General features: G+C 46.7%; 1 protein-coding gene across 1 annotated transcript; it reads left to right on the top strand.

Moving 5' to 3' along the window:
- LOC142765804 (microtubule-associated protein 1 light chain 3 alpha-like) lies at positions 1-25,887 on the top strand. The gene is made up of 5 exons (XM_075867544.1): positions 1-222; positions 1,169-1,285; positions 24,687-24,742; positions 25,268-25,374; positions 25,698-25,887. The coding sequence occupies exons 1-5, from the start codon at positions 99-101 to the stop codon at positions 25,858-25,860; spliced, it is 567 nt and encodes a 188-aa protein (XP_075723659.1). The 5' UTR covers positions 1-98; the 3' UTR covers positions 25,861-25,887.
- The last annotated feature ends 550 nt before the right edge of the window (positions 25,888-26,437 follow it).

Here is a 26,437-nt window from a genome sequence, read left to right as displayed (position 1 = left end):
TCCCAGCCAGGCCGAAGGAGGCCGGGTCCAAGTCGACGACCGACGGAGTGGTTTGCCGGTGGGGCACCGATAAGCGGGTCCGAGTGTGCATACGCACCATGGCCAGCCACTACTACCGGCGCCTCGAAGCGGCCGTCGCAGAGGCCCTCCTGGCACACACCGAGTCATTCAAGACGGCTCCCTCAAGCGTCACGCAAGAACGGAGCGCCAAGTTTTACGCAGGTAAGAAGAGCGCAGTGCACATGCGCTAATGTGTGCGCGGGAAGTTTGAAGTGGACCTAAAACGGCGACACTCGCTTCATTTATTGTTCTTCTTCTTACTAATGTCAGGCGCTGCAGAAGGAAGTGAAGTACCTTGTTAAACGATCATAACAATCACTTAATTGTGTGGTTCTACTTCTCTCTCACATTTATATCTCCCTTACTCTTCCGTCCTAACCCTTCCTCAGTCCAGGGTACCAAACCTGGCATTTGATTTACGGTTAACTGCCCTGTCTTATCGCATTACATTTATCTATCTCGCTTAACTCCATTTATACGTCGTGTGCTGCACGTTGCATGTTTTCGTGCGACTGTTCTTACAGTTTAAATCCCCAGGAGAGGCCAACGTAGAACCCGTATGCATAGTTAACACGGCTATACTTTTTTTCTTATTTTTGTATGAAAAAATATGGGAAATTAGGCTACGCTAGGGCCGGCTGTCTCATCATCGTGGTATAGTTGCACTGCAGTAACACGCAAGAAAAACTAGGAAGATCAAAGAATAAAAAAAAAGTAATTAGGCTCGTCATGTACACTATATACAACAAGTGGCGTATAACCTATGGGCACAGTCTATGAGCATACTCCAGTTCATAAAGCGTCGTCATATTGCGAATAGAGTCCGCGCATGTACATTTCTATGCACTTACATGCTCTTTTAGCTCTCTGCTGTTGTTACTGCTGTTGTTGTCGTTGTTTGCATGAATATTACGTAAGTACACGATCACGAAAACATAAACAAAAATGTAGCATATACCTACTATGTTTTAATATATAAATTAAAAATAATTATGATCACTGATCTGAAAAAAAAAACGTGTACGTCAAGTTTGGCACGGCTGTTTTTTTTTTCTCACGTGATTTCCTGTTTCCTTCCTGTGTTGCGGGAAAAAAAAAAACGGATCAGGCTGGAGCCCGTGGGTGTACTCCAGCTTCCTGTCGCCGAATGAACTCGACGACTCCGGATACCACAGCCTATCTCGCAGGCCCTTGGCAGAGGCACCGGCCAAGACTCTACAACCGGGTGAGTGTGCGATCTACAATCACACAGGCAAGCGATCCGCACAGTTTTTTTTTTTCATATAGGTACATGTACATGGTAAGTAATTAGTACTTTACTGATAGCACACTTGCTGTTAACTGTACACTAAGCTGGCCGGGTCAGTGCGGGCATCGAAAAGTGAAAAGAAGCTACATAAATAAATAAAATAATAAGTAAATAAATAAATAAATAAATAAATAAATAAATAAATAAATAGCTCCGAATGGTACGTGATAACCACACTTCCACTTTGCGTAGCACACTTTTGTTCGGCATTTTGTCGACTTACTTTTGCTGACGTGTTCGGCGCACTAGTCATAGCAAACCTGCAAAGTGCCTTAATACACATTTATAAAATGTGCCTAGAAAAAAAAACAAAAAAAAAACGACGCAGTCCCGCAGTGGTGATCTAGTGGCTAAGCCGCAGTACTCAGATGTTGACCCGAAGGACGCGGGATCGAATCTCGGCTGCGGCGGCGGCATTTTCGATGGAGGCGAAAATGATATATAGGTCCGCCTGCTCAGATTTCGGTGCACGTTAAAGAATCCCAGGTGATGGAAATTTCCGGAGCCCTCCACTACGGCGTCTCTCATAATGAAATGGTGGTTTGGGGTCGCCAACAATAAAGGCTAACCCACGTACGTACTTCCTGAAATATATGTCGCAAATACATGTAGAAAAAAAAGTTAAATGCCCCACTAACGTAGAACCTGGGGAAGTGCTTTTCGAGGTAATTCACCAATTCCCGTAGAGTTCTCAATGCTCTATTTACGGAACCTTCGACGACACTAATGTTTGAAGTAAATATGTAGGGTTACCCCGACAAAAGTAAAATCTTGTTATAGAAAGTTCCGCAAACGCGGTGGACAACATGTACATTATACTTTTTGGTGCGCTTTGTCGGCTTTCAGTTTGTTGCGGCAGTTAACATACGCGCCGGCCGTTTGCACCAGTTTTGTCGGGTTCTTTCCTCTTTGAGACGTAGCCAATCAAGTGCCGGAGAACAAAAGGTGGGAGGAGCAATTGCGCGCTCTGCAAGGCAGTGGCACCCTCTCTTGGGCTGCGTACGAGCCAACCGCCCGTGTCCCAAGCATTTTTAGCGATCTTAAGTTAATTATTGCGATTACTTGTTGGTTATTGCTTTAGATTATAATATTTTAGATTCGTTTATGTTAACCCAGTTGTGAGCATTGCCAGCCGTGACTTAGGCCTACATTTACTACCTGATTTTTTAGCGTGACCACGCCACCCACGATGGCCGCAAACCTCCCGCGCGCAGTCAGCAATGTGTGCTGCTTGCTTCTATACCACAGACATGGTGGTGCACACGCGAAAGGTATACCAGTGCATCGCGAAAACTTTGGCGCTCCTGCGACTACGTGTCCTGTCAGCCGCAACCTTTAGCAGCTGGACACAGTTACTTAGCGTTAAAAAAAATGGCAGCATATCCACGGAGTGAATGATGGAGAGTGGGGCGAAGCATCCGTCTGTCCATGTGACCGTCCGTGCGTGCATCTGTTCGTGCGTCCGCCCCTGCGTTCGTCCATTCATCCGCCCCTGCGTCCGTCCATGCGTCCATCCGTCCGTGCAGCCATCCGTGAGTCCGTCCATGCATCTGTCAGTGTGTCCGTTCGTCCATCAAGTCAACACTCCAAGTACCACCATCTCGCATCTTTTCATCATATATTCCCCATATGCAAGCACCGTCATCCAGCGGACATTCCAAGAACTGAACGAGTGGTGGCACACGCACACTTTCTTACGGCTTGCGCTTCGTGTCTACTTCCCACCTTTAACCACCTCGAGTTCATAGTATATACTAGTTCACTGTATTCATGGCACTGTGGTCGAACGCTGGCTAAACCTTTCTAAAACCAAGGAGGTTACGCCCAGCGAGTATAACGTAGCAACCCTTTCTTGTCAAACAGTGCTCAATGTACATGCCAATGGCTACTAAGGGGGAATGAGAGACAGGAGAATTCGGCTTTTAGTTAACGCACACGCTGCGAATTTTTTTATTGTTCAACAACGCACAGAAGAAATCTCTCACCCGCACCACCTTGGAGGTCACAATGTAAGACTGGTTACGCACTACGACTACTACTACGACTACGAGGGACGAACAAGTGCCGGTGTAAGAAGCTTCGCCCCTAGAACACTATCGCTAGACAGTGGAACGCCGAGGAGATTACCGCAGAGAGGTATAGCAGGAAGTTGGACGACCAGGAACAAGCGGTCATATATCTGGCGCACACAGTCTCAATGACATAAAGCATACCATCGTGATCTTCTTGGATACGCGCACTGGAGGCCCTGTACAGGTGCTGTTACTGCGTCGCTCCCGCAAACTTCTTAATATCATCTACAATAATGACAGGTGTTTCACTCCTCAAAACCTCGATATGCTTATGAGAGCCACCATAGTGGAGGGCTCCGTCAATATCCACCACCTGGCGTTCTTTCACGTACACGGAAATCCCACAGTAAGCAGGCGCTGCTAAATGGGCATGGAAGAAGAAATCGAATGCAGTTGATTTCGACTACAACGTTCTTGACACGTGCTCCACGCACAATGCACAGAAATAGGGCTTGATTGCAAAGTAATGACTTTGGCCGGAATCGTATACTCCGCCTCTTTTTTTTTTTTTTTCACTGAGCTATTCTCTGTCATTTTGGTAGTATATCGGTTGCGGCAGGGACAACTGCTACAGTCAGAACGAAAATCTCCGAAAAGGGGACAGGTTTCCCTACTTTTCTGCTAGAGATGGCGCGCCTGCGCTGCGGCATCTACAGTGCCTCGATGCCTGCTCCTCCGCTGGGACGCACGCACCGATGCACCCTATAGTAGCATCGCGAAAAAAAGAAAAAAAAATGTATTCGCTGCGAAAACTGCATCACAACAGCGGACGTCGTATACGAAAGACACAGAAGCACCGATTCGGGAAAACCACCGAACCAGACCAGACCAGCTGGACGCAGTTCCGATAATATCTCCGGTAACGTGAAAATGCTTACAACGTGTTGGCCAGGAAAAGAGGACAAGATAAAATAGAATAAGCAAGATGAAAAAAAAGAAAAAAAACGGGCTTCTCCGGGGTGAATGGAAGCATGGGAGTTGCTGAGCTAGCATCAGCGCCTCGCGATAACCGATAAGTTCGCGACCAAACACGAGCTGGCGTTACGAGGGGTCGCAACAATGAACCGGAAATATCGGGACCAAAGTCCGCTGGTCTACGAGGCCGTAGTGGTTTCGAATGAGCAACGAACCCACGGCGACTGGTCACGGGGCGCTTTGCAAACAGTGGACTACTTCGGGGTCCATGTACGTTTTGCGTGCGTTGCAAACGGGTAGGCGAGGAGAAGCAAACGACACGCTTGTGGTTTTTTTTTTGTGTGTGTGTGTGTGTCGTATGCTATGGTTGTTCATTTTGGGTTATGTAACAGTCTTGTTGCGAGACGCGTGTGAACGAGCGAAGTGGGCGATAAGAATTTCGTGCAGTCGGATAGGAAAACGCGGGAAACGCAAACAGGGATTCCCGCTAGACAAACTTCCTGCGATAACGATGCACCACACTTACACCCGATCCACGCTCATTGCCACACGGTAGGGCGCGATTTCGTGCTTGTTGCATCCAACTTTGGAAATACGTTCGTATCTATATACGTTTGATAGTATGCGTGCGGACAACACGTAAGCTCCGTCAAAACTATGTTCACTGCATAGAACTTTCGCATTTCGCAGATTATCTGGAATGGTCAGCCGCTATGAAGATAAACGCACTTGCGCAAATCAAAAACTGGTGTGAAAACTGCAACGCGCATGAAATCACGCTTATGATGGGGCTTCCGAGGGCTAGGGTTGGTGATGATATTGATTGATTGATTGATTTGTGGGGTTTAACGTCCCAAAACCACCATATGATTATGAGAGACGCCGTAGTGGAGGGCTCCGGAAATTTCGACCACCTGGGGTTCTTTAACGTGCGCCCAAATCTGAGCACACGGGCCTACAACATTTCCGCCTCCATCGGAAATGCAGCCGCCGCAGCCGGGAATCGAACCCGCGACCAGCGGGTCAGCAGCAGAGTACCTTAGCCACTAGACCACCGCGGCGGGGCTGATGATGATATTAATGGGATGATAATTATGATGACAGCTCCCCATTTGTAATGAGGCGATGGCGAACAGTCACCCATGATGTGTATGATCTACTTCGATCGGTCGTGCACTTTTACGTGCTGGTGTGGTCCAGAGTCAATTCTTGATGCGCTCCATGCACTGCGCAAGCCTGTTGAGTGCCCGAAACGCTGTGAATAATACTTGCGAAAGGAAGCTTGAATTTCTTTAAACAGGCGACCTTTGTACGAATACCACCGTGGCGGGCCAATTGAACGAATAGAAAATAGCAGCACCCCTTGAATTAAAAGAGTCTAGGTTTAGTAAACGTACTTACACGTGTGAGGAGGGTTATGTACATGCAGCTCTACCTGACGTGTCGTATGCAGGGTCATTCCGTAATACAAAATTCTGCATATCTAGTGCTTCGTGTCATGAAGAGCCCCGCCACGGTGGTCTAGTGGCTAAGGTACTCGGCTGCTGACCTGCAGGTCGCGGGTTCAAATCCCGGCTGCGGCGGCTGCATTTCCGATGGAGGCGGAAATGTTGTAGGCCCGTGTACTCAGATTTGGGTGCACGTTAAGGAACCCCAGGTGGTCAAAATTTCTGGAGCCCTCCACTACGGCGTCTCTCATAATCATATGGTGGTTTTGGGACGTTAAACCCCACAAATAAATCAATCAATCGTGTCATGAAGAGGCTTCCGTGCCAACGTGCCAAGCGCGGTTCTCGCGGTACTGCGACACCGAATGAGAAAAAAGGAGAGACTGGCTGAAAGCAACACACGCGGGGCTAGATATTTGGCGCGCGTTGGCACACCATGAGGAGTGCTTGCATAGTGGAGAATAGGAGCCACTTGCGATATGCATTTCTCCATCTGCTACTCGTGGCCGCAACCGATCGACCTGTTTGTCGCTGATACGTTTGTGAGCGGTGCGAGGCACGCGCCTTTTGCTCCTTCGCACCGACTGTTCAGTGCGCATCGGTGTACGAAATGGAACACGACCCGACGCGATAAGCTCGGCTGCGGATGCAAAGTAGGCTTAACCTTTGCAGTTAAGGACCGAGCCGTGCTCCCGCTTCATTCTGCGTGCTGGGACGCAAAAGGTGCAGCTCACCAATCACTGAGTCATCAACTATTATACGAGTCAACGATGAGCCTCAGTCGAACATCAGACAGCGTTGGGAGCCATTATGACCAGCTGCTTCCAGTTCAACTGGTCATGCATTGTTCGCGTTGATAGCCAGTCGAGTTATCTGGAACGATACGAACCCGTTGCAACTGGAATCAACTGGGACGGGATGAGTTGCAACAGGCACCAGCTGCTAACTGGAACCACTTGTCCTAGAACTGGGACTGTATTTCAGCTGTATAGATTAGAAAACATTGTACAGCGCAGATTGTAAGGATATATACCAGAGCAATATTCCTAATTATGTTTAAGAAGGGTAAGAGCGCACTGAATACGAATACACAAAGAAAGCACGCACACACACTCACATAGCGCTATATATATATGTGTGTGTGTGTGCGTCCTTTCTTTGTGTATTTGTATTCAGTGCGCTCTTACCCTTCTTAAACATGGAATACCAACATGCCCACCTTTCCACCTTAGTTCCTGATTATGGAAGGGCACGACAAAGTAAAGCGATGGGACAGAAAAAACACGAGCTTGACGCCTCGTCCCATCGCGTCTTTTATAATAATGACTGCATACCAAATAGTCAAATTAATAATAATAATAATAATAATAATAATAATAATAATAATAATAATAATAATAATAATAATAATAATAATAATAATAATAATTGATGTGTTTTAACATCCCAAAACCACGATTTGATTATGAGGGACACCGTAGTGGAGAGATCCGAAAGTTTCAGCTACATGGGGTTCTTCAACGTCCACGTAAACCAAAGCACACAGTCCTCAAGTGTTTCCCCCTCTATCGAAAATGGCGCCATGGCGGCCGGGATTTGATTACACGACTTTTAATCTAGTCAGCTGTCGAGCCCCATGGCCACCTTGATCTCGTCCAATTATCAGCTCCACTTTTCGATTCATTCCACCATTAGATGCAGCAAGATAAATTGAAATATCACCACACTTCCCCACTTAAGTGAGCTTCACTTCTGACATCGACAGTCTCTCTGCTATGACGCTATTGCGGCGTTCACAGGCGATGTTCACTTTATGAAAGCAATGAAAATCGTCACCCACCTCTTTGTAGCACAAAGCTACAAAGAAATGAATGCGGTTTCTTCATTTTCTTTTTTTTTTTTTAGTGCGCGGCACTTAATGGGTTTGGCGTGTCTAGAGTGGACGTGTCTTCCATGCACAGATCTCATGTGGCGTGGTTACGCTCAAAATCAAGCGCTCAATGCTCAACACCGTGGTTAAGATAAACAATATAACGAGATCTGAGATAGTGTAACAGAAATATCCAAGTAGTAATCGCGATAAATTAACATTGCTGAAAGCATTTTGCAAACATGCGAGTCTTATCACCGCGCGAGAGAGGGCACCACCATCTCGCCACCACGGCGCCACCAACGTTACTAGAATAGGTAGTCTAGTAACGTTGGGCGCCACATCTTAGGGGGGAAACAACCTGGCAGAACTCGCAGCAGATACGTATCGCAACTACCGAAACGAGCAGAAAGGTGATAAGGTGCATCAAAATGTAGTACGCATGCTGTCCATCAAGTTTGTGATTCTCCCTGGCGAGATTTTACTCGCGCAAAAGAGCACCTACATGCTTATACTACACACTGACATCATCAGCACTTTGGTAAATGGAGCCGTGGGAACTGTGCTAAAGGAAGTCGCGGTGTGCCCTTTCTACGCACTTCCTCAATTTCAAACGAGTGGAGCAGCATTTTTTTTAGAAAGCTTCCCACAAAAGAAAAATTCGCCCACGTTCAAGATTTGAACACGAGACCAGGGTGGTTGAGGTCGCACCTGGTTCGAATTACTGACGTCGCTCATTCTCAAGACGAAATAGTCCATTCACTTCCCTACCTTTACAACAAGCTGCTTTTTGCTCGGGGACGGATAGACGAATGTTAGCCCGTTTGAAGCGGACGGTGAATAAATGTATCGAAGCGCGTTGTTCCTGTCCAGTGACTGTGCACGGTAAAAGATCCATGCGCAACAACTCCTTCCTTTGCGGGCACCAACGCCATCTGCCACAGATAACGCAAAATGCACACGAAGCGGATCGCCAGAGATAAACGGACGCTGCGGCTTTAGCTCATCAGGTGGCAGGTCCTTCGCATGTCAGCTACATGGTGCCTTCATGCGTCAAGGCACCCTAATGTCGGCTAACAACGAACCTCAAAATGCGCCGTTGTTTCACTCGACACTTCCCGACGCCGCATTTTGCCGCAGTGAGGAACTTTGAAACTAGAATAACAACACTACTGCACTGAGCTCGCCATTTCTTTACACTACACAGTTTGCTATCAAAACATAGGGTAGTGAACCTGATCCGGAAGTTTCTCCGCCTGCTAACTTCTCCGACACTTTTACGGTCTTTTTTTGCCATACATACATACATACATACATACATACATACATACATACATACATACATACATACATACATACGTACATACATACATACATACATACATACATACATACATACATACATACATACATACATACATACATACATACATACATACATACATACATACATACGCCCCGCCGCGGTGGTCTAGTGGCTAAGGTACTCGGCTGCTGACCCGAGGTCGCGGGTTCATAGCCCGGCTGCGGCAGCTGCATTTCCGATGGAGGCGGAAATGTCGTAGGCCCGTGTGCTCAGATTTGGGTGCACAGTAAAGAACCCCAGGTAGTCAAAATTTCCGGAGCCCTCCACTACGGCGTCTCTCATAATCATATGGTGGTTTTGGGACGTTGAACCCCACAAATCAACATACATACATACACACACACACACACACACACACACACACACACACACACATACATACATACATACATACATACATACATACATACATACATACATACATACATACATACATACATACATACATACATACATACATACATACATACATACATACATACATACATACATACATACATACATACATACATACATACATCAGGCGTGTTTTCATTTTTTCATTGCCACGATATTGTCATTTCGCATTGGCGGTTAGAAAGCGGGATCGATTCCGATGTCCATCTCAGGAATGGATTGGCGGAGTGTCTGAGTTCCCTATATATGAGCCGGTGTTTTTGTGTGGTGTGTACGCGTACATACGAAATAAAAAAAAAAATTCGAAAGAATAGACCGCTCGAACCCCCCCCCCCCCCCCGTGTCTGCGCGTATACGCCGTCGCAATAAAGCTATAGGTTATCCCCTGATCTCGAATCAGCCGTATATTCAATGGTCAAAGAGAATCGTCGCGCAAACGTGCTGTATACGCCCAGCGCATCCTTATCGGACAGACGCGCCGGATTCGGTCGCATTGATAAGGCATGCTAGACGGGAGAAGTGATTACGCGAACCATTCGTTGTACGAAAATCAATAAACGAACTGAACCGACCCCGTAACAGTTGCTATAAATATACGCTCCCCTGTGTACTATACAGTCCCAAACATGCGTTAACAACACTCTTACTATACAATAAAAGTTTTTTTTTTTTGGTACCCAAAATCGTTCAACAACAACAAACACACTCACACACACACAAAAAGGCACATGATAGGATATATTGTATACCACCTTGCATCTTTAAAAAAGCGATTTCAAGCAAACAATATGCCCTTTTGACCTACCTATATTTGACAAAATGGGAGTGCAAAGGTATTTTGGCCAAATTGCATTTTAGTTCACGTAAGAGTTAATGCTTTGATAAGACACCCTTTAAGTTGTAACTGTGTTCTGGTTTATCAAGACGCATGTGACCCGTTCAACAGGAGTAACACTTAATAATTGGAACTGATTTGATTGATTGATATGTGGGGTTTAACGTCCCAAAACCACCATATGATTATGAGAGACGCCGTAGTGGAGGGCTCCGGAAATTTAGACCACCTGGGGTTCTTTAACGTGCACCCAAATCTGAGCACACGGGCCTACAACATTTCCGCCTCCATCGGAAATGCAGCTGCCGCAGCCGGGATGCGAACCCGCGCCCTGCGGGTCAGCAGCCGAGTACCTTCGGCGGGGCTAATAATTGGAACTGGCCAGATCAATGAGCATTGAATACTAGGCAGGGTTTATATAAAATAACATATGTTTTGGTGCTATCTATACGACAAGAAAAATTTAGCTCCTGAAAAGTTATTTATTTATTTATTTATTTATTTATTTATTTATTTATTTATTTATTTATTTATTTATTTATTTGTAGCCCTAGCGCTTCGCTCACTTGGTGGTTCATATATGTTTGTGTGTGCGCTTACGTGTGTATGTGCGCTTGCTACCTCGAGAGTTGGTATAATTGGATTTTCCTTGACTATTAGCGTTACTGTGATTTCTCCATTTTTCACTAACAAGCGTGTTGGAAGAATTGGTAGCCGCCCCGCCGCGGTGGTCTAGTAGCTAAAGTTCTCAGCTGCTGACCCGCAGGTCGCGGTATCCAATCCCGGCTGCGGTGACTGCATTTTCGACGGAGGCGGAAATGCTGTATAGGCCCGTGTGCTCAGATTTGGGTGCACATTATCCCAAGTGGTCGAAATTTCCGGGGCCCTCCACTACGGTGTCTCTCTTAATCATATGGTGATTTTGGGTCGTTAAACCCTCTTATATCAATCAATCGATTCGTGAAAATGTCTTTTCCTTAGGGTGAAAGGGTGTCATAGACATCGTAAAACCCACTCAATGATGTAAAGTGGCTTACTGGGCATTTTTGTATTTTTTTTCTAGCGTCTGCAAACTAGAAAACGCTTTCCTTTTTAATTACTTCGTGCTAGTGATGCGTTGCACTTCCGCTTTATTAGGCTGCCAAATGCACCAGCCAACCCAAACGTCCGCCTTGATAACCACTCACATGTCTGAATGTTTTCAGTGAGACGAACGTTCTGAGAAATGCATTGCGCTTTCGTGCGAATCAAAGGGACGCTAACGTTAACCAATGGATTCATTTATATTCGTAAATGACTGCTTGACAACGCGTTTGTCCACATTGGTTCAGTAAGACTTTTTGAAACATCCCGAGTCTGGCCCTCGCATAACAAATGTAATACTTTCCATAAAGGAGTATATCTGGTTACGTATATATCATGTGGTAGGGCATATCTGACGCAAACACTATATGACGTCACTACAAGTTGAAGCGAGAAGTTCAACGAGGGGTCGTTACCCGCATTTGCTTCTTGTGCATTTGCTTGGTGTCAGTGGCATAGCTAGGGGCTGGAACACCGGGCACATGCGCCCCCCTCCCTCCTTTTTTTTTGCCTTGGCACAGAGCTCTCGATGTGACCCTCAACCACATCTTCCATGCTCGGCCCCACTTCAGATAAAGGGGGTGCACCCCCTCCCCCCTCCAGAAAACACTTTCTGCCTACGCTCCTGGTTAGTGTGAAGCATTTTTCCCCCATCAGTGTCGCTTGAGTGTTCCTTTACATAACCCCACGTCTGTAATCCAGCACGACGTAATCTTGGGTTGGGGGCGCCTCTATATTTTTTCGGACAACCGGGTGTTCTTTAACCAAATATTCAAATATAGTACAATGATTTCGTTGCGGTTCGGCCCGCCAAAATGCAGTCACCTCGACCTGGCAACTAACCCGCGTCCTCAAGCTGATACATGGGCAAAGATGCCACAACATGTCACTGATACAGGACTGTCACCTGGGCGTAACCAGAACGGACGCAGCGACCAACTGGACTGCGGTTCTGATGACTGCGGTTTTACCACGCGGTCCAAAAACATTCCTAAATTAAGAGAACAAGCCGACAGTCCTGATAAACAGATCGTCCTGCCTTACGCTATTTTTTTGAAGCCGACGAAAGGCTGTTTTAAAGTGAGGTACGCAAAGATTCACGTTAGCGTTCGGTGACATTAGGGAGTTTTAGTGCTGGGTACCCAAGCGGCTTGCGTACGCAGGACGTTGGGGCGGCGGTATTGCGCATGCGCGAAACCCCAAACAGATGCGTCGCAAGATCGCTGGGGCCATGCGTCCGCGCGGTCCACCTTCGCAAGAACTCACGGTATCCGCACTGCGGATACTCTATACGTCGAGTTAAAATAAGCCAAAGTGCGAGCACTTATAGCGATTACACGGTTTCAATCAGATTACCAAAGCTAGAATGGCCTGGAACATAGAAACTGAAAAGCATATGCCAGCCCCCGATCAACTGAATAGGTGGCGCCATCTAGCGCGGCCGTAGTGAAACAGGCAACCACAACTTAGTTATTGCAGAAACATTGTGCATTGTACATCTGGTGCAAAAACTGTGCAGCGACAATATTACAAATGAGTAACCTTTTTATTCATTTTCACCTCAAAAACATTACGCGTAAGCTAACATGTTCATGACCGCGGTTGCACGAAACGTCACAAGATGTCGACACTGTCGTTACAATAACCTTGTATTTCACTTTTTTGCGTATACCAGATTACTGTACACAATAAAAAAAGTGTCCTGATCACTATGTATGTTTAATTTAACATTTTAAATCATAAAAAGACTTAAATATTACTTACGCGACAAGACGCTATGGCTCTGCGAGCACGTGTGAACTTCGTGCGGCTTGCGTTTGCGTGTGTGCCACCGTGGCGCCAACTAAAAGGCATTCCGGTTGGGTATGGGTTGGGTACGCAACGCCGCGCGCTTCCAAGCCCGCAAGACCCCAAGAGAATGCGTACCCAGCACTAAAACTCCTTAATAATATAGGGGGTTTTAGAATACCGTTTGCGGGCGTTGCGGGCGAAGCGGGCGCCATAAGAATTTTAGAATAGCGTTTGCCCTGCTGCGAACCGCAACGCACGATCGCAGCGACACCGTAGCCTCGAAACCAGCGCTTGCGGGCCACATGCGGGCCGCCATCACCGCCCTCAATTTCGGATTTTCTGCGTGTGGTCCGCGAACGCAAACGCCGACTCGGGTTAAGACGCATGCGCAGAGGCAGCGACCGCACCGCAAGGGCTCGCGGTGCGCTATTCTAAAGCTCCCTACTGTGCAAGCACCGTATACGCTATCTCCTTGGGTACGTTAAAGGGGACACTAAAGAGAAGCACGATTTTTATCTTATTGGTAAATGACTCTGTCACCATTAAAAAACCACCAAGTTTGCCGCGAGATGATGCGCGAGATGAACGCGCGAAAAACAAAAATGCCGGTGACGACGACCGCTTAAAATTCCCGCACCAATCCTCGTGACGTCATGAAATTTAATGGTGTTTTCTAGCGCTTATGTAGTTTCTAGTCTGTAAAAATGAAGTACGTTGTCTTCTTTACGTGGCCGGAGACTCAACATGCAAAGTTTCACGAAATTTCGCCGAGCCAACGCCGCCAGAATACGAAAAATATATATATATGAAATTCCTCACGTCACACGTGGAGTTTTGGGCGCGAAGTTTAGAATCAAACTTCGGCCTTGGTTTTATTTACTATGATAATGATGTTCGTGACATTAGTGTTTACAGTACAATTTGTCAATTTAAAACAATTGACTGTATCACTATATATTGTTCCTTGAAGTCTGGGAGGCCCGTGTGCTCAGATTTGGGTGCACGGGCCTCCCACTACGGCGTCTCTCATAATCATATGGTGGTTTTGAGACGTTGAACCCCACACATCAATTCATGTCTATCCTTCACGTCTGGGAAATAGCGTGTCGTATCCTTGACCTTGAGCATTCTGATAACTATATTTATGTGACGCTACGATGAATGAGAGACGTGGCCTGGCTCATACGCCATGTTTATTCTATTCTGCACTTCTTCCTTCTCTGCTTCTACCAACCATCGCTACCTTCATACGTCATATATATATATATATATATGCACCACTACCCTGGGCTGTAAAACAAATGATTTTTTCTTTTTTGTACATCGCAACGTGAACTAATCAGTTCATAAAACTTCGAATATACACCAACGCAACCGTTTCTGTGACCCTGCGTTGTTAAAAATAAAAAAAAACACGGCAAGATTAAAAAAATAGCTGGCTGCGCCGAAACACACCCGCAGGATGGCCTATAACCTAGCTGTCTTCACCCGAGAAAGCTTACAATGATAACATTCCGCGCAGCAGCGCCGAGAAACAATGAACGCAGTGCACGGCTGAAACAGTTCGCCGCCCAAGCATCACGCGGCTGCGATTAGCGCCGAATCGGCAGCGCCGATTAGATACCGAAAAGTGCCGCAGACAGCCGCGCCTGCCTCGACCTCCAGCATCGATTTCTAGCCAATCGGGATTCGAGCCGAGAGCGGGTGCGTCTTTGTATTACCGCACCTAGCGACAAACTTGGAACAAAATAAGCGTCAGCGTATACCTGCCAAGAGTCGACGTCTTTTCCCTGGCAGACGCAACCCACACGTGTCGATAGAATGCACGTGCACCTTCGGCCTGCCTTCGTCTCGTGCGAGGAGACAACGCGAGTGATTGATTGACGTGCGACCCAGTTGGTGCAAATCACGGACACATGTCGGCCCTGGAAGCTGCGCGGTGCTTCAAGGATCAAAGAAGCCTGGGTAATGTGAATGAACTATGCTATATATTGAGTGCGCGCGTGCAAGATATTTCGAAACGTGCATGCGACAGTTAAGCAGACGGCACCGGGACTAAATGTATATAATTTAGATGTTCCTGTATACATATACATAGTAGTATGACGTCTGTTAATTCTTCGCGTCGTGTGCGTTAATTATATTTCATGAAGTCGGCCTTTAAGATTAAACCAACTTGTTTAAGCGTACTATTTTACAGCGAGATCTGACGTTAGCTAATGATACATACCTGAATTATTTTTCCGACTTCCTCATTAACGTTTTGATTCGCTTTTGGGCCAGGAGATACTTATGCAACCAGACGAGCGTGAAAGTATACCGGCGGCATTCAAACTACTTCAAACAGGGAAGCGGTAGAAAGAACAATCTAAGCCAGTTTTAGTGAAGGAATGTTGACGCCTTTCTTATTCCTTAATTTCTGTTTCTGTTTACGTGACTGACATTATTTTGAATGTGAGTTAGGATGCGTGTTTTTACGCGCGTACTGCGTGGAATTCACTGCCGTGGCATGCTAAAGTGACGAAAATTTCAATTCGCCTTTGTTTATGCATATATAATACCCGACAGTAAAATATAGGATATCAAGCGGTGCTACGATGGCATCTATCATGATACGCTTCAGAACGGAAGTGTTACCCAATCAAGATGGCTTAATATATGTACAAAGGCGTCACAGGTTTGGTCATGGCTTCGCTGAAGTACGAAAGTTTGCATCTAATCGACTACTTATTATCAGTACGCTGCCCCCAACAGGAAGCAAAATCAAAATGCGTAAAACAACGTTTCATCGAAAATGAAAATGCCATATTTATACTGAATTCCGAATCTATAGTCTTTGGTGCGCAAGCAGGAAGGGAGACAGGATTGAGCTTACCAACTGTGCATTTGGTAGCAGCAACCAACTACAAAATGATAAACAGCCAGTGGTAATCTGCACCCTGTCCTGTCTCCCTTCTTTCTTCCTGCTTACGCAGCAAGTCAATATTTCGGTATGAGCCAACATAGGCGTGCGCTTAAGGGGGGCAACGGAGAACGAAGGTTAGTCATAGCACAACTCAGCCCCCCCCCCCCCTCCAACGCGCGCCTGTGAACCAAGTAGTATGCATAGCATGTGGCTACAAATTGTGACTTGGAAGCAACACGTGCAACTACATATCTGCATCAAAAACGAAGAAAAAAAATGTGTGCTTCTGCGTGGGAACGTGACTTAAGGGATTACGTAATAGTCACACGGAAAGAATCAATGTTTGTCAACTATACATATACAGCAGAAGAAATGAGAGTTCACAGCTGACATGCATACATAATCAAATTGATTACACTGCGTGGATCTCGCTGCTCAGTTTGATTTTTTTTTTCCTGGGTATGAGGGTGCTAGTCGCACCGCACGCAAGTGCAACGGAAATGCAACAAACAGCTGCCGAGTGTGCAAGAAGCGAACAAGGTTTTCTTTTAGATGCGGTGGTGGTGGTGAAAACATTTAATAACCATTAAATGGTTACAGAGAGGTGATTGGGTTGGGGCCTTATTGGCCTCCTACCCTCACAGCACTAGGTGGAACCCCTATTCCGGGGCTCCATTGGCAAGCAACGCCGCCCGCGCACGTTGAACCAGAGCCTCTTGGGCCTTCAGGTCTTGACAGCCGAGCAGGGCCGCCTCCCAGTCCTCTCTCGTGGGATTGGGGTTGGGGGGGATAGATGGATTAGACTGGCACGCCCAGACGATGTGAAAGGTGTCAGCCACCTCACCACAGAACTGGCACGTGCCATCAAAGGATGAATTGAAATGTTTTAGCACCGCCGGGCACAGTACAGTATTGGTAAACAGTTTTAAAAGGAGGCGCTCGTCAGCGCGATGCAGTCCCTTACAAGGGTCTGGATAGCGCCGGTGCTCCTCCTTGTAGTAATTGGTAATATCTTTGAATGAAAGGGCCGAATTGTCTGATTGCGAGTAGGCTTCCAAATACAGGGAGATAGCCCGGGAAGAGAGAGAGAGAGAATAAACTTTATTGGGTTTCCGCCCGGGAAGAGAGTGCGCGGGCGGCCTGATCGGCCTGTTCGTTACCCCTGAGTCCTTGGTGACCGGGTGCCCAAACCAGATTTCGCGGAGTTGGATTAACGTATCGGCAGCTAGGTTCCAGTATGCGCTGAGCAAGCGGTGAAGCCCACCCTAGCTGATAGTTCCGACAGGCCCCTCGTGAGTCGGTGATGATATGTTTAGAAGAGGGATAGGTGAGAGCCAGAGCGATGGCAACCTCCTCCGCGTGTGTTGCGCTGTAGGCTTTGAAAGTGAGATCGTTTACGGTGTTTGCGTTGTGTATGACTGCGGCAGTATACCACCCCGCATGGTGCGGGCCGGCAACGTCCACGTAGCACACGTGTTCCTCTTGACCAAAGTGTCGCTGCAACGCTTCCGCGCGCGCCTGGCGGCGACCACTGTGGTTTTCTTTGGACATGTTGCGGGGAAGGGGTCGGACCCGGAGGGCGCGTCTCCAAGGTTCTGGCACTCTCACCCTTTCCTCAAAATAGTAATCGTGTTTGATGTGTATTCGGTCCAAGAGGCGGCGACCGGAATGGGTCTGTGCAAGGCGCGTGTATTGGTTAACGAGGTGGGCTTCTCGAAGTTCCCGGTAGGTATTCACCACGCCTAGGGCCAGAAGTCTCTGGTTGGACGTGGTGATAGGGAGGTCGAGAGCCCGCTTGATAACTTTACGGTAGATGACCTCGAGTTGATCATCCTCGTGTTTGCGTAGGTGCAAGTAGGGAGTCGAGTAGAGTATTCTACTCGTTACGAAAGCATGGGCAAACCGCATTGCATCCCTGCTACGTAATCCGCCCCGCTTGTTGGAGACCCGGCGGACCATACGGCCCACCTGGTCTCCCACCGTGCGAAGTTTGGCTATTGTGGTGTCGGCCTTGCGTTGGTGGTGTATGAAGAGGCCAAGGACGCGGATCTCCTTGGCCTCACGGATCGGTCCCGAGGGAAGACTGATATGGAGCTGAGTTGTGTCCTGAGGGGAGGGACGTACGTGCACAAATTCTGACTTAGCCGGGGCACACTGGAGTCCGCAGTAGGTTGCGTAGTCGTCGACTACAGTCGCTGCTGCTTGCAGGCATGACTCCATGTGACCCAGGTTACCTTGCGTGGCCCAGATCGTGATATCATCCGCGTAAAGAGCGTGATGTATCCCTGGTAAAGAAGCCAATTTGGGGGGAAGATGAAGCATGGCTATATTAAATAGGAGAGGAGAGAGGACCGCGCCTTGAGGAGTTCCCCTCGAGCCGATGACGTAAGGCCCATGTTCCTCATCTTGTATGCGTATGTAGGCTCGACGGTCTGTAAGAAACTGTCTAACATAATTGAATGTTTTATAACCACAGTTGGTCTGACTGAGGTGGTCAAGGATTACCTCATGCTTCACGTTGTCGAATGCTCCTTTAAGATCCAAGGCCAGGACTACCTTGTCATTGTGGGGGCATTCAACAGGATCTAATATGTCATGGTGGAGCTGTAGAAGTATATCCTGGGCTGACTTCTGAGGGCGGAATCCAAACATGGTGTCCGCAAAAGTGTGCTGTGTTTCTAGAAACTCGGAGAGTCTGTCGCGCACCATCGTTTCCATCAGCTTGCCGACACAAGACGTGAGGGAGATGGGGCGAAGGTTCTCCACGTCAATAGGTTTACCTGCCTTCGGGATGAAGGTCACGAGAGCTGATTTCCATTCAAGAGGGAGAGGAGTTTCTCCGTCCCAAATGCTATTGATGTATTTGAGGAGCGTGGCGTAGGCTGCGTCGGGAAGATTGGCCAACAGTTTGACCGTAACCTGGTCACGCCCTGGTGCAGTGCCACGCTTCATCTTGCGTAAGGCCGCCTGGAGGTCGTGAAGCTGGAACGGGGTGTCCAACTGCGTGTTCTTTTTGCCTGCGTAGGAGTATGCGGCCGTCCGGGGGTCCTTGGTGGTGCACAGGTATCGGTCCCTGAGCGTGTTTGCCAGCTGTGTTGTCGTTCCTGTAAAGTTGTGCATGACCTTATGTAAGTGACGTTGAGTTTCCGTGCGTGTTTGTGTTGGATCGATGAGAGCGCGAAACAGGCGCCACGTGTTGCGACCAGACATCTGGCGTGCAGCCGTGTTGCACCTGTCCACCCAGTTAGTGTCGGCTAGCTGAGCAGCATATTCCGCAGCTTGCTCCGTGAGTTCTAGGATGCGTTTCTTGAGGCGTCTGTTATGTTTCTGTTTTTTCCATCGTTTGGTGAGGCTGCGGCGGGCCTGCCAAAGATGGAGGAGGTGGTTGTCCACGTCCGTTTGAGTTTCCGTGAGCTGTATCAGCTGTTCGTGTTGTTTCAGTGTAGACGTCAGTGATTTAGACCAGGTGTCGTATCCCGACTGGAGAGGGTCTACAATAGGTAGAGTGGTGCGGAAAGTTGTCCAGTCTGGGATACGAGCTTGTGTAAGTGGGCGTTTTAAGGGACGCATGTACACAGTTGTGTTTAATACACAATGACCACTACCGAGAGTGTCCTGTGTGTTCAGCCAGTCGGCATGGCGTATGTTGCGTGTAATTGTGAGGTCCGGGCAAGTATCTCGTTGAACAGAGTTGCCTACACGTGTTGGGCTGGCGGGATCAGTGTGGAGGGTGAGTCCAAGTGTAGAAAGAAGTTCCGCAAGCTTCCTTCCACGCGTGTCCTCTCGTGGGTAACCCCATAACCTGCTTGGGGCATTGAAGTCGCCGACGATCAGGAGGGGGTCCCGTCCTGCCACCTGCATAGCTTGTGTGAAAGTTTCGCTGAACGTGACGTTCTTAAGCTTTGGGGGACAGTAAATGTTTAAAATATGAACAGGTGGGTCAGATCGCCTTATAGGCAGCACCGACACCATTGTGTATGGGAAAGGCGGTGTTGTGGGGAGTGTGACTTCCTGGGCGGTATATTGCTTGTGAACAAGTATACATGTCTCCGGGTTGTGTTGAAATGTAGTGTAATTTGTGAGTTTGACGTCCGAGCCGGGTTCCTGAAGGGCAACCACGGCAACAAGGAACTCAAAGGTCTCAAGATAGAGGCGGAAATGAGCCCGCTTCTTGTGGTTCTTGAGACCTCTGCAGTTCCACTGTGTTAGTAACAACGGCTGAGTTGCTCTTTTAGATGCGGAGCATCTTATACTCGCGCCCTGTAGTGCGCCGTCCGCGTCGTCCGCGCCGTCCACACCGCTTCTCGAACATTCGACAGCTGACGCGCGCGCATGCGCCGTCGCCCACTCTTCCACCATCTGTGCATCCCTTCCTCCTCTACACACCGCGCGCGCTTCACTCCTCCACCATCTGTGCACCCTTCCTCCTCTACACACCGCGTTCGACATCTACAATTCTCCTGATTCTCCAGTGGACGCGCATGTGGCGTCGCGCTTCGAGAACATTCAACAGCTGACAGTGCATGCGCCGTCGTGCTGTATATATACTCAAGGTCGGCGCTCGCTCGCTCAGTTGCCGCTCGTCGGTTGGTTTGTACGGCGCGTCGACGTCCAAGGTCGCGGTGAAATGAATTCCAACGAATCCACAAACACAATGATCGACGTCCCTTCGACCAGCGCCGCCCTTTCGCATACACGTGTACGTGTTCACTCATTTAACACCCCCTCCTACAACCACGTTAACCAATTTAGCCATCGACCCAAATAAGTCGCAATTTAACACCCCATTTCACAACCACGTTAACCAATTTAGCCATCGACCCAAGTAAGTCGCACTTTAACACCCCGTTAACCAATTATATGGTCCGCATCCTCCTCAGTGTTCCCCCGAGGGAAGCTGCGGGCAATTTTTTTTGGCATTGTGTTTGCGGGATGAGATATATGTCCTTGCTATGGTATACACTGTAAGCGTGCTGTTTGCCTGTGTAACTCAAACGCGTCGATAACGTTGCCAGGAAACAATGCCTCCATAGCATGTTTTCTGCGCACGTGTCGACTTGAACGAAACTCCCTGGACGGCCTGTACGTCAGCGCAGTTTTCTCTCGAGCGCGCGATTGTTCGATACGACCGCCTTAAAGGCACAGGCGTAAATCACGGAGGGAGAGGAAAGGTCAGGCGGAGGGGGGGTACAAGTGTTTTCTTGAGATTTATCTTCCGGATATCGTTGATTGATTGATTGATATGTGGGGTTTAACGTCCCAAAACCACTATATGATTATGAGAGACGCCGTAGTGGAGGGCTCCGGAAATTTAGACCACCTGGGGTTCCTTAACGTGCACCCAAATCTGAGTACACGGGCCTACAACATTTCCACCTCCATCGGAAATGCAGCCGCCGCAGCCGGGATTCGAACCCGCGACCTGCGGGTTTCCGGATATCGTGCAGCCGCACGCTGACTAGTCTTACAACCAACTGTTAATGCAAATGTCACGTCTTCCGAGTAGAATTTGGGTCTTGTGTTTTTATATTTTTTGTTCAACATCTCTTTCAAAAATAACGCGCGGAAAGAAAACGCAGGTGGCGCTGCTATTGTAAAGTCCTCCCTATTTTAAGGAAAAAAAAAGATAGATCTAATAGTTAGTTCACTAAGTAATACGGCTAGGTGGCGTTAGCCGCCGCCCGATATAAAGGCTACAGCGACATCAACCCATCTATCCATCCATCCCCGCAACAAACGACGTGACGTCATACATTCTGACGACGTCTAGCACAGAATATACCATAATGCCGTCTGACACTACAGATATCGTGTTGCAGGAGATTTCACTAATCAAATACGCCCCCCTCCACCCCACCAAGAAAAAAAAAAAAAAGATGCTCCTCGAAATCCATGACGTCGCGCTAGCATAGACACGACCGGAGGTTCTGGCGCGAAATTTAAAAATGAAATCATGGCAGTCATTTTCACTTCTAATCATGTAACGCTGAACAAAATTTAAGCCAGAATATTTTGGGGGGGATAGAAACGGGGGAGGGGGCATTATTCACCATAGTTTATGCGTATTCGTGCGTGCGTTCGTATGTGATCGAGCATTTTTATATAAAGATGATACATTGAAAATTTTCAGGCGGGGGGGGGGGGGGAGGGGAGTAGTGTTGAAGCCTCCAACACCCCCTTCCCTTCCTGGCTACGCCAATAATGGCGCAGTTAGCGACAGTAATGTTTTTCTAAGTTTGCGTTATCAACCAAAACTGATCCATCGTTTCCCTTTAATGTCTCTTTAACAATACCATTTCCCGTCGCCTCGTGTATGCGGTAAATCAGTTTTGAGCAAGTGCCAGGAATGGCAGCCGACGCACCAAATTTTTTTTCCACGCAACCTTTTTTTTTTTTTTTTTTTTTTTTACAGAACTACCGCCAAGTCGAGGCTAAACATGAGTTTTCAGTCCAGTCAACGCCTCTTAGAAAAACTATGCCTGGAACGTCACTCTCTTTTCAATTGGGAGCCACCTGCAAGCACGCAATCTCGGAGGCCATGCCCCCTGCCTTGTGTTGCGACCGGCCGCCGCGTGAGACCGCTCGCCTCCGTACCACTCAGTCACGTGACATTACCGTATCGTTCTGTCACGTGATACGACGGCTGCTCGGAGGCAACTGTGAGAACATTGCTGTGTTCGCAAAGGGGCGGCCGTCAAAGAAGCTCGCCGTCGTACGGAAGGAGGAGAGTAAAATCAGAGGGTTGGGTGGCGGGGTCGCGGCTCACGTTCCAGGCATAACTTTTTTTTTAGGAGGCGTTGGTCCAGTGGCTTGTAGGGGTCTGGTTCCAAACTTCTTTTCCAATCGCGACCACGAATGTAGGGCACTTGGTGACTATTTTGTCAACTTTCTGTACGGGTCCAAACAAGTTTTGTGTAATAAATACAAAGGAAAATAGGGTCAACAATGAAAGTCAGTATTAAAGCTTTGATTTAACTTAGTCATTGACACTGAAAACAAAACTACAAATAGTGTCTTGTAATTTGTGATTTATTTATTACTGCATATGTCTTAAATGTCTGTTTTTTGTGTGCCTATAATAAATGTTAACATGGTCTGATTTAAAGGTCCTAAGACACTCCTTCAGCATGGTCACAAAACGCTACCGATCAATAGGATCAATAGTCGAGACTCCTGAGCATATATGCAAGCCAAATATGATAGCACAGCATGCTGCTTGCGAATTCAAGTTAATTTGAAAGTTGATCGGCTAAAAATCGCTCCCTCTTCTCTCGACATAAACCCAAATGATTGCACAATAAATCCAGTCCACGACAATTGATGATCTGAGCATCGCGAGCTATATAGTTTCTGTGGCCGCCGCGAGATGCCGCCACGTGATAGCGCTCGCCCTGAAAGTAGGCCGCGCGTTCTAAAAAAAAAAAAGCTTAAGGTGTGAGACTCCTCTCGTACTTGAGGAATTCTAAAGCTTTTTGCAACAGTCGATTCGTGAAGCCATAATCTCTTTTGATTAACTCATTCGACAATTACTTGAGAAAGTGTAGCAGGGCCCCTTTAAAGATATTACACTTAGCCAAATACTGGACCACCAACAAAAGAAAGCTAAGAGTATTTTAGAAGGCCGACAAAAAGAATTGGCAAGGTATAGCAAGAATTTAGATAGTTCCACTTCATTCAAATATGGCTCAATCAGCATACCTTGGCATGCAATGTAGACATCAAAGTGAAGGTAAAAAAAAAAAACCTTGCAGACATGATCTTGAGCGCCCGATTCACGCAAAAGCTAATGCCACCTCTCGTCAGTTGAATTGTTCCCGCCAGGAAAACAAGTCTCATATGCCAGCCGCACTATTACCACACCGTTCTCAAACATGTCCTCGCTGTTATCTATGAGCTCTTCCGCAGGCAAAGTGCACAGTAAACGTGCGATCAAAGGCGTGTCGGTGTTCACGTAATAAGGTAGCACACTTCGAGGAATTGACTTGAAAGTAAACATTCGACAGAAGTTTGTCTGGTTGTCTTCAAAACTTTTGGTTCGAGTCTAAATCATCTCCCCGTTCGAGGAGTTGAGTACAAGAGTTTGCAAGACTTAAAGGCACCGTAGCATTTCCGTGCGCACTTCCAGTACTCGCCAGAACTGTTGCAAGTTTGAAAACTCACAACAGTTCTTCAGGCAATGCCTCATTTCAACTCAGAAAATATGTCATAGACTGTGACATATTTCAGAAAATTATTAAACAAAATATAAGTCAGTACAGCTGTGCCAAGTGTATTGAAAATTATACATATTACGTATATTATTGTACATACTATGTATCATATCACAATGAGCTCTACAGAAGCTGGCAGCATTCATGAGAGGTTCTGGAATATTTAACAATGGGGAGTAGTTCTCAAGTGCATGTGCCTGGTGAGCTCACAAGGCATATCTGCTTAGAAGAATGTTTGAGGATGACGTCAATATTCAGCATGACATCCATCCGAGCCCGAAACCATGCTCGAGCGATCCTTGATTGCAAAACTTGGTAAAAGCACTTGGCCCAAAGCTACGCACGGTTGTTTCACAACAGTGCAACACTCTGAAATTATAGTTTATTTCTGGCAATTATGTCTTCATTTATTTTTTGCTGATGCAGGCTCAAGAAAAGAGGAGGTTGCTGACATGAGGCAACGGTTCCCGTCAAAGATACCGGTAAGTCATATGCTAACATTTTTTTTCCTACACCGCTTCAACCAGGGCACTTTTACATGACTCAAAAAATAATGAAAATAATGAAAGATAATGAAAGATAATAATGAAATAATGAAAGATAACCTTATGAGAGAAATCGCATGAATGGTGAAAAGAGCTACACCACACACATAAAGCTCTATTCCATGCTAAATTTAGTATGGTTAGTACTGACTGTGAAGCAGATCTGAGATGAGATGCAACATTATGTGCAAGTCGATAAAAAAATTATATTGGTTATTAGGAAGGTATTCTTTTCAGTTGGATGAGACATTGTGATAATTTTTGACTGAAACTGGTAACATATGATGAATAACTGGCTTTACTCATAATTATGTTTACATCAAGACAGACAAAGCACAAGGGTTTAGTTAATATGAGTAGGCGAGTCTGTTTAGTGTATAGCTGTGGCAAATGCGGTTGCAAAATTGATCCGAGACGGCTTTATACACAATTTGAAATTAAATGAAGTCGCATTTCTCTCAGGTGATTGTGGAACGCTATGCGAAAGAAAAAAACCTCCCACTCTTAGACAAGACAAAGTTTCTGGTTCCTCAGGAGCTTACCATGTCCCAGTTTGTGTCCATTGTCAGGTAAGCTCCACTGCACTCCAGGGGGGTTGAAGGGGGTGTTCAAGCTTACAATTTTTCAACTTTTTATGTATATGTGTACAAACTAGGCATGTGGGAATAGTAAACTTTAGGTTCCCAGTGACTTCAGAATGAATAGTGACATGACTAAATTAACGAGAGGTTGATATCTTTAAACAATATAAATGCTTGCTGGGACCAGAGAACACATACGAATCATTTGATTTTATTGTTTTAACAAGGCTGGAGTTAACATGCTTTTACTGTAGTACTTCCAGTGAAAGCCAGCATCACTTAAGAAAGAAACTTATGCTCTATCTTTCTAGAAATAGGCTCCAGATCAGTGCCTGCCAATCATTCTACCTGCTTGTCAACAACAGAAGCATGGCCAACCTGTCCAAGACATTGTCTGATGTTTACGCAGAGTTCCATGACGAAGATGGCTTCCTCTATATCACATACGCTTCCCAGGAAATGTTCGGCTTTTAGGAGAAAAAACACAGATCATTACATGCATTTTTATTGCTTGTGCTCACTGTTCAAGGCACTTAGGTTTACTTACAAACTTCACCAACATCACCAGCCTTGCTACTTTGTGAAGTCTAGCAACAGGTACAATTTACATAGTCAGATTGTCTGTACCAGTTAATGAACTTTGAAAGTGCAGTCAAGCGAGGAGAACCTCCACACATTTCCTGCTCACGGAATCTCACATTCAGATGACTAAAGTACAACACCCATTTTGCCTTCTGAATGTTTCACCACATCTCTCCATCGCACCATGTTTTACCTTCTGTGAAAATGCAAAAAATAAAGGAACATTTTTCTTTTTCCATCCATTTCGGAAGACATTCTTCTAGCACAGGCATTTCCAGAGACATCATCAACTCTAAATGTCACAAGATCAACTTCAACCCACAAAACTATAAATTTACGACCTTCACATTGCCTGAGATTACAAGCTGCATAGGATGAAATCAAGGACAACTGTACCATCAGAAGATTGGATTCACTTTGTGTGTAACGAAACTTTTGTTTTACAGATTTCAGCATGTACAGAAGTGAA

This window comes from Rhipicephalus microplus, chromosome 6 (genome assembly GCF_043290135.1).
Source record: "Rhipicephalus microplus isolate Deutch F79 chromosome 6, USDA_Rmic, whole genome shotgun sequence".
NCBI classification, from domain to species: domain Eukaryota; kingdom Metazoa; phylum Arthropoda; class Arachnida; order Ixodida; family Ixodidae; genus Rhipicephalus; species Rhipicephalus microplus.
Note: the sequence above shows the minus strand (reverse complement) of the source record. Positions and strands in the feature narration are given on the sequence as shown.